General features: G+C 36.7%; 2 protein-coding genes across 2 annotated transcripts in view; one reads left to right on the top strand and one right to left on the bottom strand.

Annotated features, from left to right (window-relative positions):
* Positions 1-1048: 1048 nt before the first annotated feature.
* Positions 1049-4551, bottom strand: LOC113116010 (probable U3 small nucleolar RNA-associated protein 11). Its single transcript, XM_026283827.1, has 8 exons — positions 4354-4551; positions 3969-4030; positions 3402-3504; positions 3156-3269; positions 2988-3081; positions 2478-2608; positions 2145-2255; positions 1049-1562 (listed from the first exon to the last, which is right to left on the bottom strand). The coding sequence occupies exons 1-8, from the start codon at positions 4411-4413 to the stop codon at positions 1479-1481; spliced, it is 759 nt and encodes a 252-aa protein (XP_026139612.1). The 5' UTR covers positions 4414-4551; the 3' UTR covers positions 1049-1478.
* Positions 4552-8354: 3803 nt separating this feature from the next.
* LOC113116009 (four and a half LIM domains protein 3-like) overlaps positions 8355-20111 on the top strand; it is a 33481-nt gene continuing 21724 nt past the window's right edge. Inside the window, exon 1 of the mRNA XM_026283826.1 lies at positions 8355-8507. The gene's annotated coding sequence lies outside the window, so the exon portion shown is untranslated. The remainder of the gene's footprint in view (positions 8508-20111) is intronic.

The following is a 20111-nucleotide window of genomic DNA, read 5'->3' as shown; positions in this document are numbered from 1 at the left end:
CAGTGACGAATTCACTAGCACATGACGCACAAACTCTGCCTGTCACTCTTTTTGGCTGAGGATTGTGCAAACACAGAAGGTCAATATTGATAGGTCACACGGAGCTGCTTTGTAAATATCACCAGGCTTAGACATGCATGTTCATGTCACTGTGAACATGCACTTGTAAACCCTTTTTAAAAGTGAAAAAAGTATAAAATGTAGGAATTTAAAATGTTGAGAGTATTATAGTACAGAAGCAGTATGCACACAGCATTCATTACAAACATTTTTTCCTGTGGTCAGCGTTGGCACAGACAGACTCCTGGCCTGCTCCTCCCAAACACTGTGACATTTCCCTGTTCCTGATTCACCCCTCCTCTCTTTCCCAGGAGAAAGTAATGGATGGGGCCTGTTTATGAAGCTGCTGCCACCTGCATGATCAATCAACCCACGCAGAGATGACACAAAAAGCTCAGTCTGTGCAGACAGCACACAACCTTTCACATGAACAATTACACAAGCAGGAATGAGAATGGTACAAAGAGTGTTTAAAAGTGGGCCATTTAAAGTTCTGAGAAACTTAACTCTTAAAAACATTATGTATCCAAATAAATAAGCAATAAAGAACAAAATATATATATATATATTTACTGAAAACCATTGGAAATATTACCAGGTTTTAATGTAAAGATTATAATAGGTACAAAAACAAAATAATAATAAAAAAAAAATGTTAAGAAACTAAGATTTTACTCTTTTATATATATATATATATATATATATATATATATATATATATATATATATATATATTTATAATTAAAATATACTTTTATATATTTTTTCTTTGTTAACAGTATTTCTGAATTATGGTAATACCTCATGTAAAATAAACACTACGTAACCAAATAATTTGCGAGTTGCAAACTGAATTTATAAACATTTTAAAAAGTGATGCCTATATGAAGAGACAAAAGTTGCTCAATTTGGAACATGGTTGCAGATTTGACGAGCTCAGATGAGATATGCTAGTGCCATCTACTGTTAAAATCAAAGAACTACAAAACATGAAGGACAAAAATTTATTTAAAAGCAATAAATGATTTTGCAATAAATAATGTACAAACTCCTTGCCTTATAGTGTGCAAGATTCCCAGCATGGCCTCACAGACTACGTTATAGAAGTGAAAGACAAATCCATAGATTCAGTGCACTTCATAGTTCAGGGATCCTCAAATCTGGACCTCGAGATCCACTTTCCTGCAGAGTTTAGCTCTAACCCTAATCAAACACACCTGAGCATGCTAATCAATGCCAATCACTGTCTTTGGGATCATTCGAAAATCGCAGTCAGGTGACTTTGATCAGGGTTGGAGCTAAACTCTGCAGTGCATTTGACCTCCAGGGCAAGATTTGAGGAAGGGGGTCATAAATCAAACGGCTGATTGGTGGCCACAAGACAAAGTGAGTTTCCTCACGGTGCTAATTCAAAGATGTCATCTTTTCCTCTTGGCCTCAAATCTATAGACAGCTGGAGCACTTCCGGTCTCCTCACAGACTTTCACTTTCTTAACCTTATCCTGTCAGAGATAAAAACACAACCCAGATGTCACACAATAATAAAATAACAAATGCATCCTGAAAGCACAACCAATACTTAAGGCCCGTTCACACCAAGAACGATAACTATAAAGATAACTATAAAGATAACGATATTAGCGTCCACACCAGCGAACGATATTGTCTGTGTATTCCAAGCAGACGCACGTCTGCTGCTTTAAATTCTCGAGATCATTACAGCAGGGTTGATTCTGATTGGTTGGCAATGTTTTTAGCGTTCATCAGAAAAAAAAAAAACTTTCTGAAAGTGATTCCAACGATATCGTTTCTCTGTGCCTTTATCGTTATAGTTGTGGTGTGGACTCCGCTATTCTTTAATATTGAGAACGATTTTTAGAACTATATCTTTATCGTTATCTTTATAGTTATCGTGCTTGGTGTGAACGGGCCTTTAGTCTAAGACAAGATAAAAAGTTTCTTAAACATTAGATCCATGGTAAATTCCTGCATTACCAAACTGAAATGATTCTAATCAGTACTACTAAAATATCTAAGTGCCCATGTTGAAGGGGTTTAGGTGAAATGCAGATGAATGCACGCACTTGAAGATCTTTTCTAGTCTGGATCTTTTGACTAATGACAAACATCTTCTTTTCTCTGTCAATACGCTGTGAAAGCCTCAGATACTGAAGTTCTCTCTGCTTTGCAAGTTTCTAAGAAAGGGGGAATAAACATAATAGAGAGGACAATAAATGCAAAGAAGTTAGTGTTAAAAACTGATTTTTCACAATTATTTAAAACAGGATCTGCATTTTCATGGGTTAAAATTAATTACATATATACACATTATTCAACATAATTAATAACCAAGTCATTACAATAACTACTATTAGTTACAAATATGTACACCGCATGCTATACAGTGACTGCATTACTTTTATACTCCGAGGCTCCACTGCTCCCACAATGCTTTTCTTTTCCAGGGTCTCTATTGTAGGTCTGTTATATGCTCGTCCCACCAGTTCAGGTACTGTGTTGAGGTGAGTGGCCAGGTCAAAGGCCTCCACTAGCATGAAAAAGTAACAGATTTGAAAATAGAAAAATGAAAAAATAAATTATGTCTAGCTCAACAAGCGGTCTGCAGCAATGCAGCTGTTGGTCCACCAAGTATCATTTGATCTCAAACTATTATGACAATGTACATTAACAAAAAAACATACAATCATACAGTATTTTGAGCTCTTTTTAGCTAAAGTTAAGAAGCTAGAGGCATATGCTTTGTATCAACCACATTAAAATATATATATATAATATACATTACGTTAATAATGATTATTCTACTGGCACAACAATGTAGGCAGCATAAAGTGTATAAAAACATGAATATGATACTGGTTTAAAATGCAAAACTGAATTTATTACACTATGCAATTAGACAATATTACCTTCTTTTTTTGAGTCCACATAAAAAACCTGTTTATTTTTCTTTTCGTCATCAACATCAAGAAGGTGGAGCTCTGATTTCATTCTTTCGATTTTCTGGAAAAAAAATGTTTTTACTTTAAAGGGATAAAGTCACAAATACACAAATAAATGGGAATATCCAGCTCTACCTTCATCTCCGACACTCGCTTCATTTCCACATATCTGATGTCCTGGGTCCTCATCACTTTCTTCTGCTCCTCTGTCATGGTTTCCTCTTTTGGTTTGAGCATGTGAACTCCATCCTGGACAGTAGCAGAATGAACAGAGGTCACAAAACCTCATAGCCACAATTTTATTTTTTAAACTACTGTGGGTGTGCTCTCAATGCAGTTTATGATAGTTGAACGCAGCAGTAGTACTAAGAGGTGACAAACCTTTAAATGGTTGTGTATCATTTTAAAGTGAAATTCATCAGGGTTTTTATCCATGGCCTTCTTGCGCAAGGCCACGAGGGTCTTCTGTTTCCGGTGGTAGTCACTGCATTAGAAAAAACAGGTTGGAATGGACACAGCGGGTTGTAAACTGTAAACGAAATTATAAAGTGTACTATCTGAACTTCATTCAAATTACAAACAAATCAGAAATACAAAGTCCTGCTTAATATTATCCTTGTTTTTGTTTTTTTACACTTGTAAAGCATTACATCTAAAGTTATCATATCTAAACTCGCTGTTATCACAATGTATCAAGTACATCATATTTACCACTATCTTAACTTAAATACCTCACATTTAATACTTACTTTATATTCTTGTTTGTGAAGTAAAAAAAAATTATAAACATTGAATTTTTTTCTGATTTATTTGAAAGGATGACAAATTGCTGCTTGTGTAACATCAAAGAGAAGGCAATAAAACCTCTAATAATGGGAGAGAGTCTAAATGCATTTACCAAACAAACATAAAACATCCAACAACAAGATACATTTTGTGATTTCTTACTCTGCACGAAGTTTGTAGTCCTTCTTCTTCTCTAACAGTCCCAAATGTTTCCTGAAACCGAGCTGAGATGGGAGAAAAGTCAGGTTAATAAACAAAATAAGTTATGGAAAGCTAAACCTTCTTCTCATTCACTGCAGGGAAATGATAACGTTACATAAACTAAAGCGGCCGTCGGATTTCAGGAAACCCCTCTATAAGCCCCATTCGTTTGCCACTACAACTACCTCCGTACATTAATTTATTATCCGTGAATTATTAATATGTCAGAATAAATGCAACTGAAACACTGTTGAAACAGTTGAAACATTGTTTCAACAAATAGCTGAAAACGATAACGTACTCAGCAAGGCAGCACGCAAGTTTGAACGGTTTAAACTGAGCCTACCTGTGATCGCTCTTTGTGGTCTCGTTGTTTAGATTTCAAGGCTTTTCGAAAAGAAGACATGGTTGTAAATATCTGAAAACAAACCCAACTGCGACTGATTGAAGGAGAAAAAAAAAACTAAGACAGGAATGTGTATGTACACCCCACAACCTCACATGTACGGTTCTTAACTCACGTGGAAACGATGAAGTACAGTAGCTACTAGCAACTTGTTATTTCTCAGCAGCAGATTCGCGGCGGAGATTTTATCTTTCCATCCTGATTAAAAGTATTATTAATATTATTAATATTTTAGACATAAAAATAACAACTATGAGATTAAAATTAATAGAATGCATAGAATATGAACAACATATAAACGATAAATTAATATACATGTTATATACATAATAAATGATCCTAAATTGAATATTTTGCTTAATAAAAGTACAATTCTACAGTTACTTTTTCCACAGTATTATTTAACCGTGTAAAAGCGGCGCTTTAACAAAAACATATATTTACGTTTATTTAATGTTAAAAGTAGTGTAAAAGAAATGTTGACGAAGTGTCGACAGCAGAGGGCAGTGTCCTCCAACACAAGCTCATATCCTACCTTTACTATTTCAAAGTTTCAGTCTATTAAAGTTGTTTTTGATTTTCAAATTCAGTGTTTCACTCTTGTTTCAAAAACTGCACTTTCTGAAAGTCACAAAGTTCCTGTAACACGCTGAATCATTGACACGCTGAATCATTGAGCGTACACCACAACATTAGCTTTATATGGCCATCTAATCAGTGATATCCATCACAAGATTTGTCTACTGTTTTGTATGAGGAAGATAGCCAGGCTCAAGGCAGGGAAGATCTCAATAACAAACCTTGGGTGCTGAGACACTTAGTTTATATATCCTGGCCAGTGTGTTGACACTTTAAATCACTTTGGTCATGATAATGACAACCTTTATCTGCCAAAGAGATTGGTTAACACTAACAAATAATACTTGGTGTTTCTCAAGCAGGGTCTTTAAAGGGTGCTCTACTCCATTCCAGACACCTAATTTGTATCTTAACCAGAAGGATAGCTTTCAGCCATTAGAATGACAAATGTCAGAGCTAAAGTCTGATGAAGACACCTGTGTGCCTCTTACAGCTCTGAAGGTCCGGTTTGTCCATTGGTTGGCTTGTCTTCTGAGAATGAAAGAGTGGGAAGAAATGGCCGTTTGGTGTGTCAAAACATGCAGGGCATGGGACATAAGCAAGGGCAGATTTGAAATAACAACCAGCTTTTCCTCTGGCAAAAAAAAAAAAAAAAAAACCTGTGTTTTTCTCAGAAATACAGAACATCATGTTCCAGTGCTGCGAGTCTTTTCCCACTATTTCTTTTATAACACACAAAGCACTGTACAGGTACGGAGGAACTTACCAAAAACAAAACACTCAAGTTTTAATATGAGGTACTTATATGAAATAAAAAGTATTTTCATTTGTAATTTAATACTCACTCTATTACCTCATATTACATGTTTATCCTCTTTTTACTGGGCAATGTTTAAATTTTTTTTTGCAAAAATTCACAAAACATGCAGATTCTGAGAAGGAAACCCTTACATGGGGTCACTTTTTCCATATGATGTCATAGACTGACCCAGGGTTTGTGGGCTTTCAACTTCTTAATGCCAGACATATAAAACCAAGTGACCCGATGGACTTTTCCTACAGAAAATAAACCACAGTAAAGCATGTGAAACAAAAACAAGAGATTTAAAGCATTTCCCTGACTAAACTTTTATAGGATTATATATGTTTCTCAACAAAAAAAATATCTTTAGGGAACAACTAAGTATTCAAACCTGTGTTTAAGAGAGGGCTGAATGTCAAATGGGCAAAACTAGGGGTTATAGGTTTATGATAGCTTGGAGTTTCTGGAATGCCCTCGCTTGACAGATATATTACTATTTGGTTTTTAATATAGGCCTTTAAAAATCACACAAATGACATAATGTTACTGGCCAGTAGCTGAGCTCAAGACCTTGGAATGCCTTTCTTAACCAATGTAGGGTTTCTATACACAAATAGTGAGATTAATCCGAATCGAGAGGAGCTCCCGTATGAATTATACTGTATCATAGTTCATAAATCAGGTTTCAACTCATTTTTGAGTGGTCGTATTCAAGTAATAGATGTAGTTTGCTTGATTCCATTCATACAAATTGTAAATGGTGGATAGCCTGCATTCTGGGAAATCGTATTCACGTTTTACTCCTGTGTCAGCGGGAAAGGTTTTTAAGGAGTATTTCTGTAAATCAGAGCAAACCATTTAATAGATTTAAAACTTATAATTTCAGGTTTTACCAAGGATTTTAACAACACTGTCTGAACCCTATATCCTTCCAGGAAAAGGCCTCTCTTGAATGTTTGGTTCTCACTCTCGAAATTCGACCACAAAACCCTGTAAAGAGTGGATATGGGGCAATTAACAGTCATTCCACTATTTACATTACCCATTTTGAGCTGGCAGTACAAAATGTCAGTAAAAAAGGGTTTTAAGGTCCTAAAGACATGAGAAACATCTAAAGATATGATAGACAAGGACACACTTGTCTGTTTTTTTCTTTTTTCTCAGGGAAAAGTGAAATAATTATCGTAAAATGTGGAGGTATTCACAGTTTACACTTGATTAAATTTGGTGTAATTTGATAAACCTTTCTTTTAAACTTTTAAAGAGTGGCAATAAAAGCCCAATGGGATTACAGTCCTGGCTCTGAGGATCAGACATCTGGTACATCATACCATGTTAAAGAGAAAAACAAGAGGTGTTGTTCTTGTTAAGGGTGTAATTGAATGAATTTGAGTATGAACTCATTGGTAAGGGCATGCACGATGGAACTAAATACCTGTTTTAAGGACAATCATTAAATCACTTTATTGTTAGCCAATCATACAAACAAGTCAACTCAAGATACAGTTACAAATTTAGTTTCAGTTATATAATCTCTAATGAGATGTCTGGACACAAACTGCATCATTTCATTTACAACAATTGCTTTGTTTGTGTTTTCTGCAGCTGCCTGAATTATAAGGACAAAGTCACTCTCTTTAATCTAACAAGAGGCTCTTTATATTGTATCTGTGTATCTTAAGTATTACATTACAAACATAACCGCATAGCGAAAACTAATATCAATCCAACACTTACCTCTTTGTTACACAATAACATATGTACAGTAAGTGCCTGAAGAGTGTTTTCACAGAAAACTTTTGTGAATATCATGTAGCAATAATTTGTTCATCCAATACTGAGGACAGCAGGATAGGATTTTTTTCCACCACAATGTCATTTCCATCCCATCTCTTTTACTCACAACTAATTTTAACATCAACCACAGTAGTGTGTTAAATAGCATTCTGTTAACAAGTGGTATAAAAGCAAATGGTATTTTAAATATTTTGGAATAATAAGTACATTTTTGCAGCTAATATTAAATATTAAATCAGATTTTAAAACGTTTTCATATTCTTTCATATTTTCACATTCACATTCATCACACCATAGCAACTTGCTGGGATTTTGAAAATCTTTACATAAAAGGCATTTGAAAAGTAGGCTACGTAGCAAAAATAATGACATATTCAAGACAGCTGAAAACTTTCCATTGATAAAAGTTTCTAAAACAGTTTAAATGTGACAATATATTTGACCATATTCTTAATCCATCCCCCCATGACCAGTGCGGTTACGGAGTGAAGAAAAAATAGTTTTTCATTGTCATGACGAATAATTCACCTCAGATGTGGGTGTCAAGTAACAGGTATGTATTGTGCTACTTTCATTTATACAGACAGACATCTCTTACGCTCTATGTTAACTGCAAACGGAAAGTCAGACAAATAACAATGCAAACTGTCTCAATTTAAAGATCATTCAATGAAACGTCCTTCAGAGAAGAAGGAAGACTGTTCATCCATTGGGGCGGGAGCTTGTGACTCACTCAACTTCCTTTATAGTAGCGCATGGAAGAGTTAAGCGCAAGCGTTCTCTCATTCGGTGCTTTGAGAGGGAGCGGAACACTTCTGCACACCCCTGAGGAGCAACAGGACTACAGAGCTATTAAACAGGCCAGCTAAACTGACCCCAGCACACTCGAGACAGAGACTGAAAGAGTTTTGACAGGGTAAGCGTACTTCTTAACTTCTTTCCCCCCGTCATTTAAATTTAAACTCGCGTGACAGAGACCTAATGATTTTCAAACGGTTTTCATTCATAACCAGAGAGTAAAAATCGATGACTTTGTTCGCCTGTGAAAGTTTTCATTCATCCAGGTTATGGGAGCATGTCTTGTAGAAGTGTTAGAAAGTACACTGTTTTTCCTCTGTACTTACATATTTTTGACCAACTCATAACACTTCCATAGCTTCCATAGATAAGTTTTAAAAAAGTGAAAAATAATAAGGCAAAAGTATATACATGTTTTTAATCACACTATTTAAAAGTATAAATAAAATTTTAGATGCATGGAAGAAAATCCTAGCATCACCTGTTAAAAGTTTTCTCATTTTGGACTTTAGTATAAATTGTAATTAATTCTAGGCCATTCATTCCTAAGTGATCTTCAACTCTGCCTCAAGTCAGAGTTTCATGATATGGTGAACATTTTGTACTTCACACACTTAGAATTCTCAGAGGAATCTGACACACGTGTCATGACTTGACAGTTATTTGTTTAAGTTTTCTGACAGTCAGACCTCAAGTCTTCATTGTAATTAAATGCACACGTGCAGATAACCATTAGAAAAACAGAACAAATGCATAACATGCCGTAGGGGTCTGACATATTCCGAGTTTAGTCAAAGCTGATCCAGGTTGGAACTTGATTGCTCATCTCTGAACACACCTCATCCCAGACCACATTGCATTCCAAAGGGGTAGTGAATACTTTGAGTAACTCATCGTAAGGTTCCCATTGCAAATGACTTCAGAGCACATTTTTACAGCCCTGTTCACTGAGGTAATAATATAGAACCCCATTCAGAATGATAATACTTATGGTTTTCATTTTTATTGATTTCTTTCATAATATGTGGTGTGTGTTTATAGAAAGTAACCTTAAGTTAAACATAAAACAGGAAATGGGTTACGCATATCAGTGAGTGATGTGATTCATAAAGACACACCTTGAGTGACTGGAAACAGGTGAGTGGAAATCATTTATCTATCAGTATCCGGTGATGATGACTAAAATCCTTTGGCAGACATTTGCCATTTAAGCAATATTTTCTGTCTAAGGAAAGTCTTGACAAGACCGAGACAACAGGGCAAAAACTCCAGTGAGTAGTTCAGAAAAGTTGACAGGAAGAACAGAGTATGCGTCCTCTACTCATTTCCTCTTTCTTTTTTATTTTCAAGCCCAGCTGCTGAGACTGGCCACTGTTTTCTGACATCCTGTAGTCTACACATAGGCAGCCAGTCAGTTGTCTCGTATTCAGCGACTCATTGAGTTTTTAACCCTTAAAGTGTTTTTTAATGAGTTGTGCTGAGTGTTTTAAGTGTAGTATGGCATGTGCTGGCATGCAAATGTTTGTGCGTGTGTGTGTGTATGTGTGTGTGTGTGTGTGTGTGTGTGTGAGTGTGTGTGTGTGTGTGTGTGTGTGTGTGTGTGTGTGTGTGTGTGTGTGTGTGTGTGTGTGTGAAAAAGCAGAGAGATCTTTGAGGTGCATCACTGTGTCTTTTGGTGCATTAAGAAGCCTTTGAAAGTGCTTTACCTCAGAGCCAGATTCCCATGCTGTCTGCCGCCAGCCCTCTGCCATTCCATTCCCATTCATTATTCCAAGAGGGGGAGTTCAGAGGTGATTGAGGAGAAACAAAATCATCCCTTTGAAACTTAAGTTCAATGCCTCTCATATACATGCCACAAACTTTATGAGGCCTTAGTATGTCTCATAGTATCACTGAGTTAACTGCTCCATAGCAACTGATTGCCACATGCAATATAAAACTCATTACTTTATCAAAACACTTGCTAACATGCCAGTCCTTTATACTCTAATTATAATTACAAAATTATTATTACAAAAAAAAATAAAATTGCATATGCTACTGCACTGTGTTTCATCATATTTTGTATTCATTACAATATACTAGCTTCTAAGCCAGCTTTAAAAAAAAAGTGTTCAGTGGTTTATCTGCCACAACAAAGTGTCTTTATTTGGGGGCTTTTCTCAGCATTTATTGATATGCAATTAATTCATTAAATGTAATGCATTTTATGCAGTTACTCCAATTGTTTTATTATTATTATTATTATAATTATAATAAATAATAATATTCTTTTTCAAAGAAATTACTTTATTCAGCAAGAATGCATAAAATATCACAAAATTTCAGCTGGACAAAAATACATTTGAAAAATAATTAATATAAAGAACGGTTCAAATAAAAGTAGACTTGTGAGAACTTATAAAAAAAATTAAAAAAAATCTTACCTATATCATTTACATATTTTAACTATATATTTTTTATTTTTATGACCAGCCATATAATTAAAAAAGATATAGAAAGTTATTTATTCCGACTTTCCTGTCTCCACCATATTCTATACATTTCATAAAACGTGCTTGTAAATAACTCCTAGTATTGTCCATCAAAGAAATCCAAGTTCGTAAATTGGGCTGTATTTTATTTACTAACCACAACAGGGCTTTCTCTTATAAGGACCATGGTTTCTGAAGTGTCCTGCTGTGGCAACAACATTTGGTTTGTTATTTTTATAAAGAGTCTTCTTGTGGTTAAAAATCCATGCACTCTTTGGCAGTCTGTAAGGTCCATAAAATAAAGTAAAAAGTCCATAAAGTGTGATTTTGTCATCTTCGGAGCACTTTTTTTTTTCTTTTGGTGTCTGGAATATTCAGACCCATTGAAACTGAAGGAGGCTGAAAATGCATTTGTTTTTTCCCTATTGGGTCAGGGCGATGTGACTGCAGTGTGATCATGGCCACATTGTTTGGAAGCACTGTGTTTTGTTTTCGGAAAGCTTTATCTTACGCAGAGACTGTTGTTCATCTGTGATGGGACAGAGCGCAATGCATTTTATGTTTCCCATAAAGTGAGCTCTGTTGAAAACTGCAGTTATATGTTATACAAAAAAAAGGCATATTGTTCTCACTATACATACTATATACAGCAGCATTAAAAAGAGTAGTGTGGTATTCTTTTCAAAAATTGGTCACGAAACACACAGAAAGTAGTTGTCCATTCACAAGTCACAGCACAACACACAGAAAGAGCGTACATGTGTGCCCAAGCCATAAACATTTATCAGACCGTCCATATGCAAATCAACTGGACTGAACATCTGTCCATCAATAAAGCAGCTCTGTAGTCAAATGTGTAAGATAACGCCAAGCCAGAGACAATAAACCCTTTAATTCAACTCTAAAAAGAGTGCCTGATGAAGCAATGTGAATTCAGATCTCTTGAATTGGACAACACATACCAGTACACTGTGTTTACTGTCTTCTTTACATCATCATGAGTTATTGTATCAACTCAGGGACCGTCCCACACACAAGCTCGCTGTGCGAAAAAGGATTCAGACCTTTTGTGTCCTACTGCCACATTCACGCTCATAGGGGACATATAACTGTTGTTTGGAGGGTTAACTTTGAATTAAGGGAAGTAACTGGGAGTTTCCTGCGGGGGACTCCAGGTGCGTCTGTGCTCCAGTGTGATGGTGGCTTCCTCCCAGACAGAGGAGAAAGAATGGATGAAATCAGATCCTCACAGCCTGGGCCCCAAGAGACGCAACCCCTTGCTCGGTGTGCTATCTGGTCACTTGTACTGTTTGTTTACCTTTCCCCTCTTCCTCTTGCAGTCCTTATTGTCCTTCATGGATGGTTAGTGCCTTGCTCTGAGCCACTTGTTGTTAAACTCTTTCTTCCGGTCACTTCTTACTCACTTATTGTTTGCGCCGATATGCTGCTCTGTCAACGTGACCAATGGGTCAACATTCAGCTGGTTAAACTCCTTCTGTTATAATATCTGGCTTTAAAAAAAAATTAATAAAAAATTGAGCGAGAAACGTTAACAGAACCCATTCCGATAACGATTCTCAGCCTTAAGTTATCCTGCTGATTTGAACGGAATATAGTATAAAAATACTGGCACACTTTTTCCTGCACTACTATTCAGTGTTGCCAATGTATTTTTCAATGTAGTTTGATTTCCGAACAACTGACTCTTATTACTCTTTGTTTTAGTGAATTAAAACCATAGACTTCCACTAATATAATTCAAATCACAGACAAATGATGAATCAAATCAATAGTAAATTAAAATTATAGGCAACTAGTCTCGTCTGATTCTCAAATAAATGACTCATATTAAGCGGATTTGTTTTAGTGAATCAAAACCTTAAATGTGTAACTAGTGTAGTTCTATTTCTGAAAAAAAAAAAACTTATGAGTGGGTTATATCTAGAAAAATTTAATTGCATTTTGATGCTTAAAGGCTTGGGAGACTTAAATCAGTAGTTTTACATCAATTATGAACAATATCTCATCATTTGAAAATGTAATTGCATTTGTTTTTCCCCAAATAGGCCTTTGTCAAATATACTAAATAAATAATTCATGGAACCAGACTGTGAATCATTAAAGTCCTTGCATTTCCCATTATAAGCAGGCATTCAAAACTTGCTGAATCAGACCTTACAAGTGTGATCATCAATGCCAGATGGCAAGTGTCTGTATGCATGAGTTGCATCAGTAAACGTCTGTGGGTTACACAGATTAAGCAACTGCCATTTTTCTAATGGTCAATGCTTATGTCTGTCATACCAGCTGTATCACAAACAACATATGTTACTGTGCAGTCTGTCCATCAACACTCTTCTGTCACCCAGCCACAGTCCCTGATTCACCTTTTGACACACCCCTCATCTCTGTACAGATCCAGGAATTCGGTCACCCTAGAGGTGCGGGCTGTAATAGACAGACACTGTAAGCGGTCCGGTCACAGGGTTGGGTTCTTTCACTCCTTGTCTCGCACACTTATCACCAACTCCCAAGAGGGAAATTTCCCAAATCTGTCAGAGAGATGCATTCAACCTGACAATGAATACCCACATTGGAACGTAAACACTGGTCCGTACTTGTAACAGTCACATAAAACGTGTCTGGTTGGCATTCTAGGCAAGCTATGACCCTCAACCTCACTGTAACATGCTATCAGAATCAGAATGAAATATTTGTATAGCAGCAGGGAGTTTCCTGTAAAATCTGGATCCAGTGCAAATACAATCTGTAGTTTAGGGATGTTGGAAAACCAAAGCCATGGAGCAAAGCTGTAGAAATCACAATGCATTATCAAATTGTTTATATACAGTACAGACCAAAAGTTTGGACACACCTTCTCATTCAAAGAGTTTTCTTTATTTTCATGACTATGAAAATTGTAGATTCACACTGAAGGCATCAAAACTATGAATTAACACATGTGGAATTATATATGGAATTGTATACATAACAAAAAAGTGTGAAACAACTGAAAATATGTCATATTCTAAGTTCTTAAAAAAAGCCACCTTTTGCTTTGATTAATGCTTTGCACACTCTTGGCATTCTCTTGATGAGCTTCAAGAGGTCGTCACCTAAAATGGTCATCTTGCCAATGCAACATAGTAATGAAAAAGCATATTTTGCCTGAACATAAACAGCACATTATAAATAGTGAATAGGGATGTAGGTTGATACAAACAGCTCTCTTCTCTTTATGGCTGGGAGTTGCTCTCCATCTGACGGTGACTCACCACATGCTGGAAACTTATGGTTCAAACACCTGTCCTGCAGACTGATTATTTTGACTTGATTTATTCTTGCTGATAAATCAAACTGTTTCCTAATGTTCCGTCTGTTGTGCCACCCTCTCCGTCTTGATGAAATTAGTCAGTTCTTTGCACTCCACACGGAGAACCTTTATCAGTGACATCAGTTTTAAGTATTTAAAAACGCATTTCTAAGAGGAAAAAACATTCAGTCACAAAGCGAAATGCATTAAGAAAACAAGTGTAATGAAAAAAACTGGAATGGGACTTACAATTTTACAACACTTAAATTTAACTTAAATGCTTAATGCAACATCCACATGAATGCAAGTAAATTATTTAATGATGCTGTTGCCATTAAACTTGGTAGTAACTTAATAGTTGTTGTTGGACATCAGATTTAGGGTTTAAATATTATAAATATTAAGTGTCTTATCTTGCAATATTGCATTATAAATGTGAAAGTTTCTTTTAAAACATATACTTTTATTTTCAAATGTTAAAAGCCTACAGCATATGTTCCATTAAACAAAGGACACAACTGGCCAAATAATCATTCATCAAAAGAATCTCTACAGGGCAATTTAAAATACTTTTACTGTCACTATGTCTTTTACACATGCCCAGTTACAAACAGAAAAATGTAACTCTTGAGTTGTAATTAGTCACGTAGGGTCAGTTTGATCCAGTAAATGCTCTGCTGGCTCTTCAGTGGTAAAAGCACAGAAGCATTAAGAGAATAATAAACTAGATGTACAGTGTAGGAAAAAATTTAAACTAATATTTGGATTTGAAACCACTGGTTGTGAATCAGAGACAGTGGCCCATCTGCTTAGCTTTTTACTTGGCCTGGAATCGCTAAGAGGAACCATTAATTCTCCAACAAGCCATTTAAAAAGATTAATCACAATCATTACAATCTTACACGTGCAATTCACCACCACACAGTTCCTGTTTTTTGCACAGGACTTATCTGAACCCAAGCACACATATGCACATTATAGAGTGCCAAGTCTGGATTGTAAGTGCTGATCAGTTCCCAATGCTTAATTAGCCTCCACATCTGTAAGAGATGAGAGCGAAAGGCTGACATCATTTCAGATGAGAGGAAATCTGAATCAAGTGTTTCCATTCCGTGATGATGAATGACTCATTTTGGTTACTTTTGGGCTTCTAAACAGACCTTGACTTTGACATCATACGAGCCGTCATAATCTTTTATGGAGCACGATGAACCGGCTCGTCCTTGCTGACCTACGGAGCACACTGCAATGAAATGCATTAAAAAAAGCTGTGCTCACTAGGATAATTTCTGAAATTCTGTCTCTCCCTCTCCAATTTATACTGATGTTTATGTGATGCACAGCTGTGCGAGAGTGTTTCCCTCTTAAGTAAACAGCTGCAAAATACTTGCATCATGGAGAAATCTTGTATTGCTATGCAGATGCATGTGTATGGTCAAATGCACTTGGATATGAGTGTAGACATATTCGGTTTGTAAACAGGCATGACAAAATAAATCTGTGCGTTGCAATAAAATTGAAGATAACTGCTGGTGTCATATAAACATTTAATTTATAGTTCTGTATGAACTATATATTCTGTTTGATAGGCTATATATCAGTATTTCTATCACACATTTACAATCAGAAGAATTTTCTGATTTACATTTTTACTGTCTGAATAATAAAAATAAAAAAAAGATTTGTCATGTTTTTGAAAGAAGGCTGCATTTTATTTGCTTAAAATATCTGTTTTAATATATTTTCAAATCTATATAATTTATTCCTGTGAAGAAAAAGCTGAGTTTTCAGCAGCCATTACTCCAGTCTTCAGTGTCACATGATCCTGCAGAAATCATTTAAATTATTTGTTAAATTCTAAAAATATTTTACAGTATTATTGATTTTGTGCTTGGTTTTACATGCAATACTTTTTTCAAACATAAATTAATAAATAAATAAATATTCAAAACCCATTTGTATAAGGGAATCATGACATTTCCCTTGTATTGATGGCCACTAATTTTTGTTAATGTGACAATACCTGGCACAGAGGCTCAATGTTCCATAGAGCAGGGAAAGCGGAGGTAGCTGTCATCTTCTGTGAGTGAACACCTTCACAAGACTTTCGCTGACCATGGCTCTGCACTTCACAGAAGCCCATAAATGGGAGAAAGTGTCCTTGTTGTGTCTATAAAAGGATGGCGGCTATAGTGGATAGAAAGATGAAGATGATTTAGTGCAGAGGGCCTGGATAAGAGCAGAGGGATGAGAAAGCAAAGACACTTGTTGTCTGACACTTGTTGACAAGGCCGCCTTGAGCAAAACCTTGAGAATACAAAGACAGAGCCCCTTTGAATGCTTCGGTGATTTGCAGTTGCGCGTGAAGTCTACCAAACCATGAATTGCTTTTAAACGCACTTCTCAACCATCGTCATATTTGGATGCAGAGTATGTCCGCATGCGGATAGTGTCAAAACTCAGTCACTCCCAATATAAAATAAACAGCGCTGTCTACACTGCATGCATCTTGCAGTGTTGACAGCTGGGTTGATTATAATGGGGACCATCTAGTTGTGTTGCATTACGTCGCATCCTGTCATGCTGCTTGCATTACAGATGGTCATTTTCCTCTTTCAGTGAAGTTCTGCATCTCTTGTCTTTTTGCAAAAACTTACAAGTCAAACTGTAAACCATATAAAGGATATTATACGGAGAGGCCATATTTTCTGTCCCTCCAGAAAAGTCAAAGCAGTCCTTTATTACGATTTTTCCCAAATAATAGATCTTAAGAGGAGTTCGAGAGGAATTAAATTGACTGAATTGGAATGAGGGGTTCTTCAATTGTGTTTCTCCCCACGGCATGAAATTGCCATTTTTTATATACAGGAGACAGAGGGATATTGAACCAGTGCAGGAAAATGGATGAGATGCATAATTACACAAAACAAGAGCCAGATTGCCTACACTCAAATGCAGGAGTGCTGACACTAAAAGCAGTTGCCTCACTCTGAAAATAACTAACTGCTAAATGTTAAGCTTAAAGCCTTTTTGCTTAATTATATACTGTTTATGATTATGAAAACAGAACAAAAAAAAAAAAAAAAACTTAAATGGATAAGAATGGGAATGCAGATATTTTCTAATGTGCATTATGCTCTACACACAGGAATATTACACAGAGCAAAATGCCTTGACTCTGAACTAGGCTGCAAGCTCAGCCCAAAAACTGCAGTCTTTCCTATTAATACGCAGCTGTCTCGACTAAATCTATATTTTTGGATGATCTATGATGAGATTTTCAGAAAGCCATGTGCAGAACCTGGCGCCACTCGCCACCTAAGACCGATGTCTTTACGTCTGGCTTTGGGTCTGTTTGGCTGTCTGCGTATTCATTTATCTGTGGTGAGCTGCTCCACTTGGCCTAAAAAATGCACAACTGCACCGTGGAACTCAGTTTGTCAAGTAAATCAACCAGGTTTGTTTTAGTAAGTGGAACAGATGGAGGTTATAAAGGGTTGTGGGGTTTAATGAGGTTGGAAACATCATGGCAGAAAGCTGTGGATAGAAGAAGGTACCCAAGTTTGATAGACACTTAGATGAGGCCTTCTGATTTGATATCTGCATAACTATACAGTCTTATCTGCATTCGCCAAACTACCTATGCTAACGTTTTTTTGTTTTCACTCAAGAACGTACATTTTATCACTTGCAATGAACAAGGCACTGAAGACAAATGGTGTTTTTGCATGGCTGCATGATAAAGAGAGTCCCACGTGACGCAGCGAGATAAGACCATGATGAATTGCCCTTCTTATCCTTTGCAAAGTCAAAGAAATGTATTTTTTTCCCCAACTTACCCCATCAGACTTAAAAATCACATAAACAATCAATGTAGAGTATTACAGTTCTTACTGAATGCCTTAAAACAGACTTACTCATATCTATAAGATGACAACTCCTACACCATAGTATATTGTTCCAGATATGTGAATGTGTGCTAAGCTAAGTTGCGTGCTAATTTGTGCCCTGTGGATGCATTGTTAAAAGCTGTAGTTACACAAATAGTAAAACTATTGTGATGATACAACTAGCAAAACAAACCAATGTTAAGAACTATTAAGTCCATCGTAAAGTACATTTAAATGAATGTCAAGTTCTGTCATGACACTCTAAATATATAAATATAAATAATCTACAACAGCAGCCAACAGGAGCAGCAGCGTAGCAGATCTATTCCACCAAGACCAAATACATTAACATTGTCATATCCAATACCATGTTAAAATCTCCAGAAAGTTGTCGCGATAGGAATAAAACAGAAGTGCACTATCCTGTTCCTGGAGATCTACCTACCTGCAGAGTTTGGCTCCAACCTAGTTCTCCAACCCGATCCTAATTAGATGGTTCAGTTGTATTTGACCTTTGCTGGAAGGTAGGGGAACCAGGAACAGGATTGGGCACCCGTTTTAACGTCCACCAAGTTAACCTACCATTGATCCGGCAACCGACCACAGGCGCCATGGGAACTGCAGAAGAGATTGACAGGAGTTCACCCACAATTACCTCACCCATCTCGGAACTTCTGCTGTCACTTGACCTAATTTTGGTACCTCTGAGATTCAGATTTAGGATGCCAGTTAAGGGACACAGCCACAGATATGACATTTTAGCATTAGTTTATGGTGTAGCTGGACTGAACAGTTTTACAATCAAGGAACTGGCGAATTAATCAACAACCCGTACAGGGACTGTGCAGAAGTCTGTTCTCGGAGTCTATGAGGTAATGCTTCTCCACCATCTTGAGAATGACAGAAGGGTTTTTGGGGGATGGTGTAGCGGATGGCGGGGGCACAACTGTTTGATTTATGGTCACCTTTGAAGTGAGCTCATTCCAGCAGCGTGGCCAGTGCTTTCTGGTGCCTGGAGCTCAGTCCCCTGCGAATGGAAACAGGGAAAAAAAAAGACCCCTGGAGGTCGCCAACACCCACAGCCGTTTGCATGCAAAGTATACGCTTCCTCACTTTATTGCAATTTATAGGCATGCGTTTAGCCATGTGCTGACATTTTTTTTTTCTTGGTTTGCTTTTCTGCATGTGACATTTATCTTGAAGGTTACAGAAAAACGTGGCAGGAAAAGAGAAGGAGAGGATGAGGAAAATAAGGGAGGTGGTCTAGATGAGTCCTTGGAGAATCATAAAAGAGGACCAAGGGAGACCAATACAGCCGCCAGTGGCGGTTGTGTTTTTCTTAGATCGTTCCACTGGAAAAAAAAAAAAAAAGTGTGTTTGCACATGTGCGCACATGTACATGCAAGTCTATTTTTAGGAGCATTTATTTTCTTCTTCATTGAGTTGAAACAGCATGATTAATTTGGATTCTTTGCTTGTAATCTTGCGAAGTAAATTAAATAGTGATAGGATTGTAATATTTTGCAGTATTGACTGGCTAATGACAAATAATGGCACAATAGTCAAGTTTAGCAGTAATTTTACAAATATATTTGACTGCAGATATCCTCATCAGTCAGAATCGAGTATTCCAGAGTGCTATAAAATCATTTTTTATTCATCCACCATTGGGAATTAGACCTGACAGTCTTGTGCTTCTCATTTCCAAACTTTATCGCATTATATAATCTTATCTAGTCTGTTGGATTAGAAGTGGGCCAGTGTGGGGTTGTGGTTACGCTGTGGAAAGCAACCACCAACTGAGTTAGAGAAAAGATGTGTGTATGCAGCTGCTCGGAGTGTCAGCCCCTCCTGAACAACTCCCCCATTGTCTCTAGATCCTCTGTTGCATTTATTTTCATTTTTGTGCATGTGTGCATCACCATTATTATCCTCCATGTCTGTCTTGCTTTTCTGTCTGTGTTACTAACAAATTGTGATTGTTTGTCTAGCTGTCAGATGCTATAGGCAGATCTCTTACTGAAGGGATATAGGAAGAGACGACC

Source organism: Carassius auratus, chromosome 16, assembly GCF_003368295.1.
Source record: "Carassius auratus strain Wakin chromosome 16, ASM336829v1, whole genome shotgun sequence".
Lineage (NCBI taxonomy): Eukaryota > Metazoa > Chordata > Actinopteri > Cypriniformes > Cyprinidae > Carassius > Carassius auratus.
The sequence above is the reverse complement of the archived record's forward strand: the minus strand, read 5'-3'. Positions and strand labels throughout refer to the sequence as shown.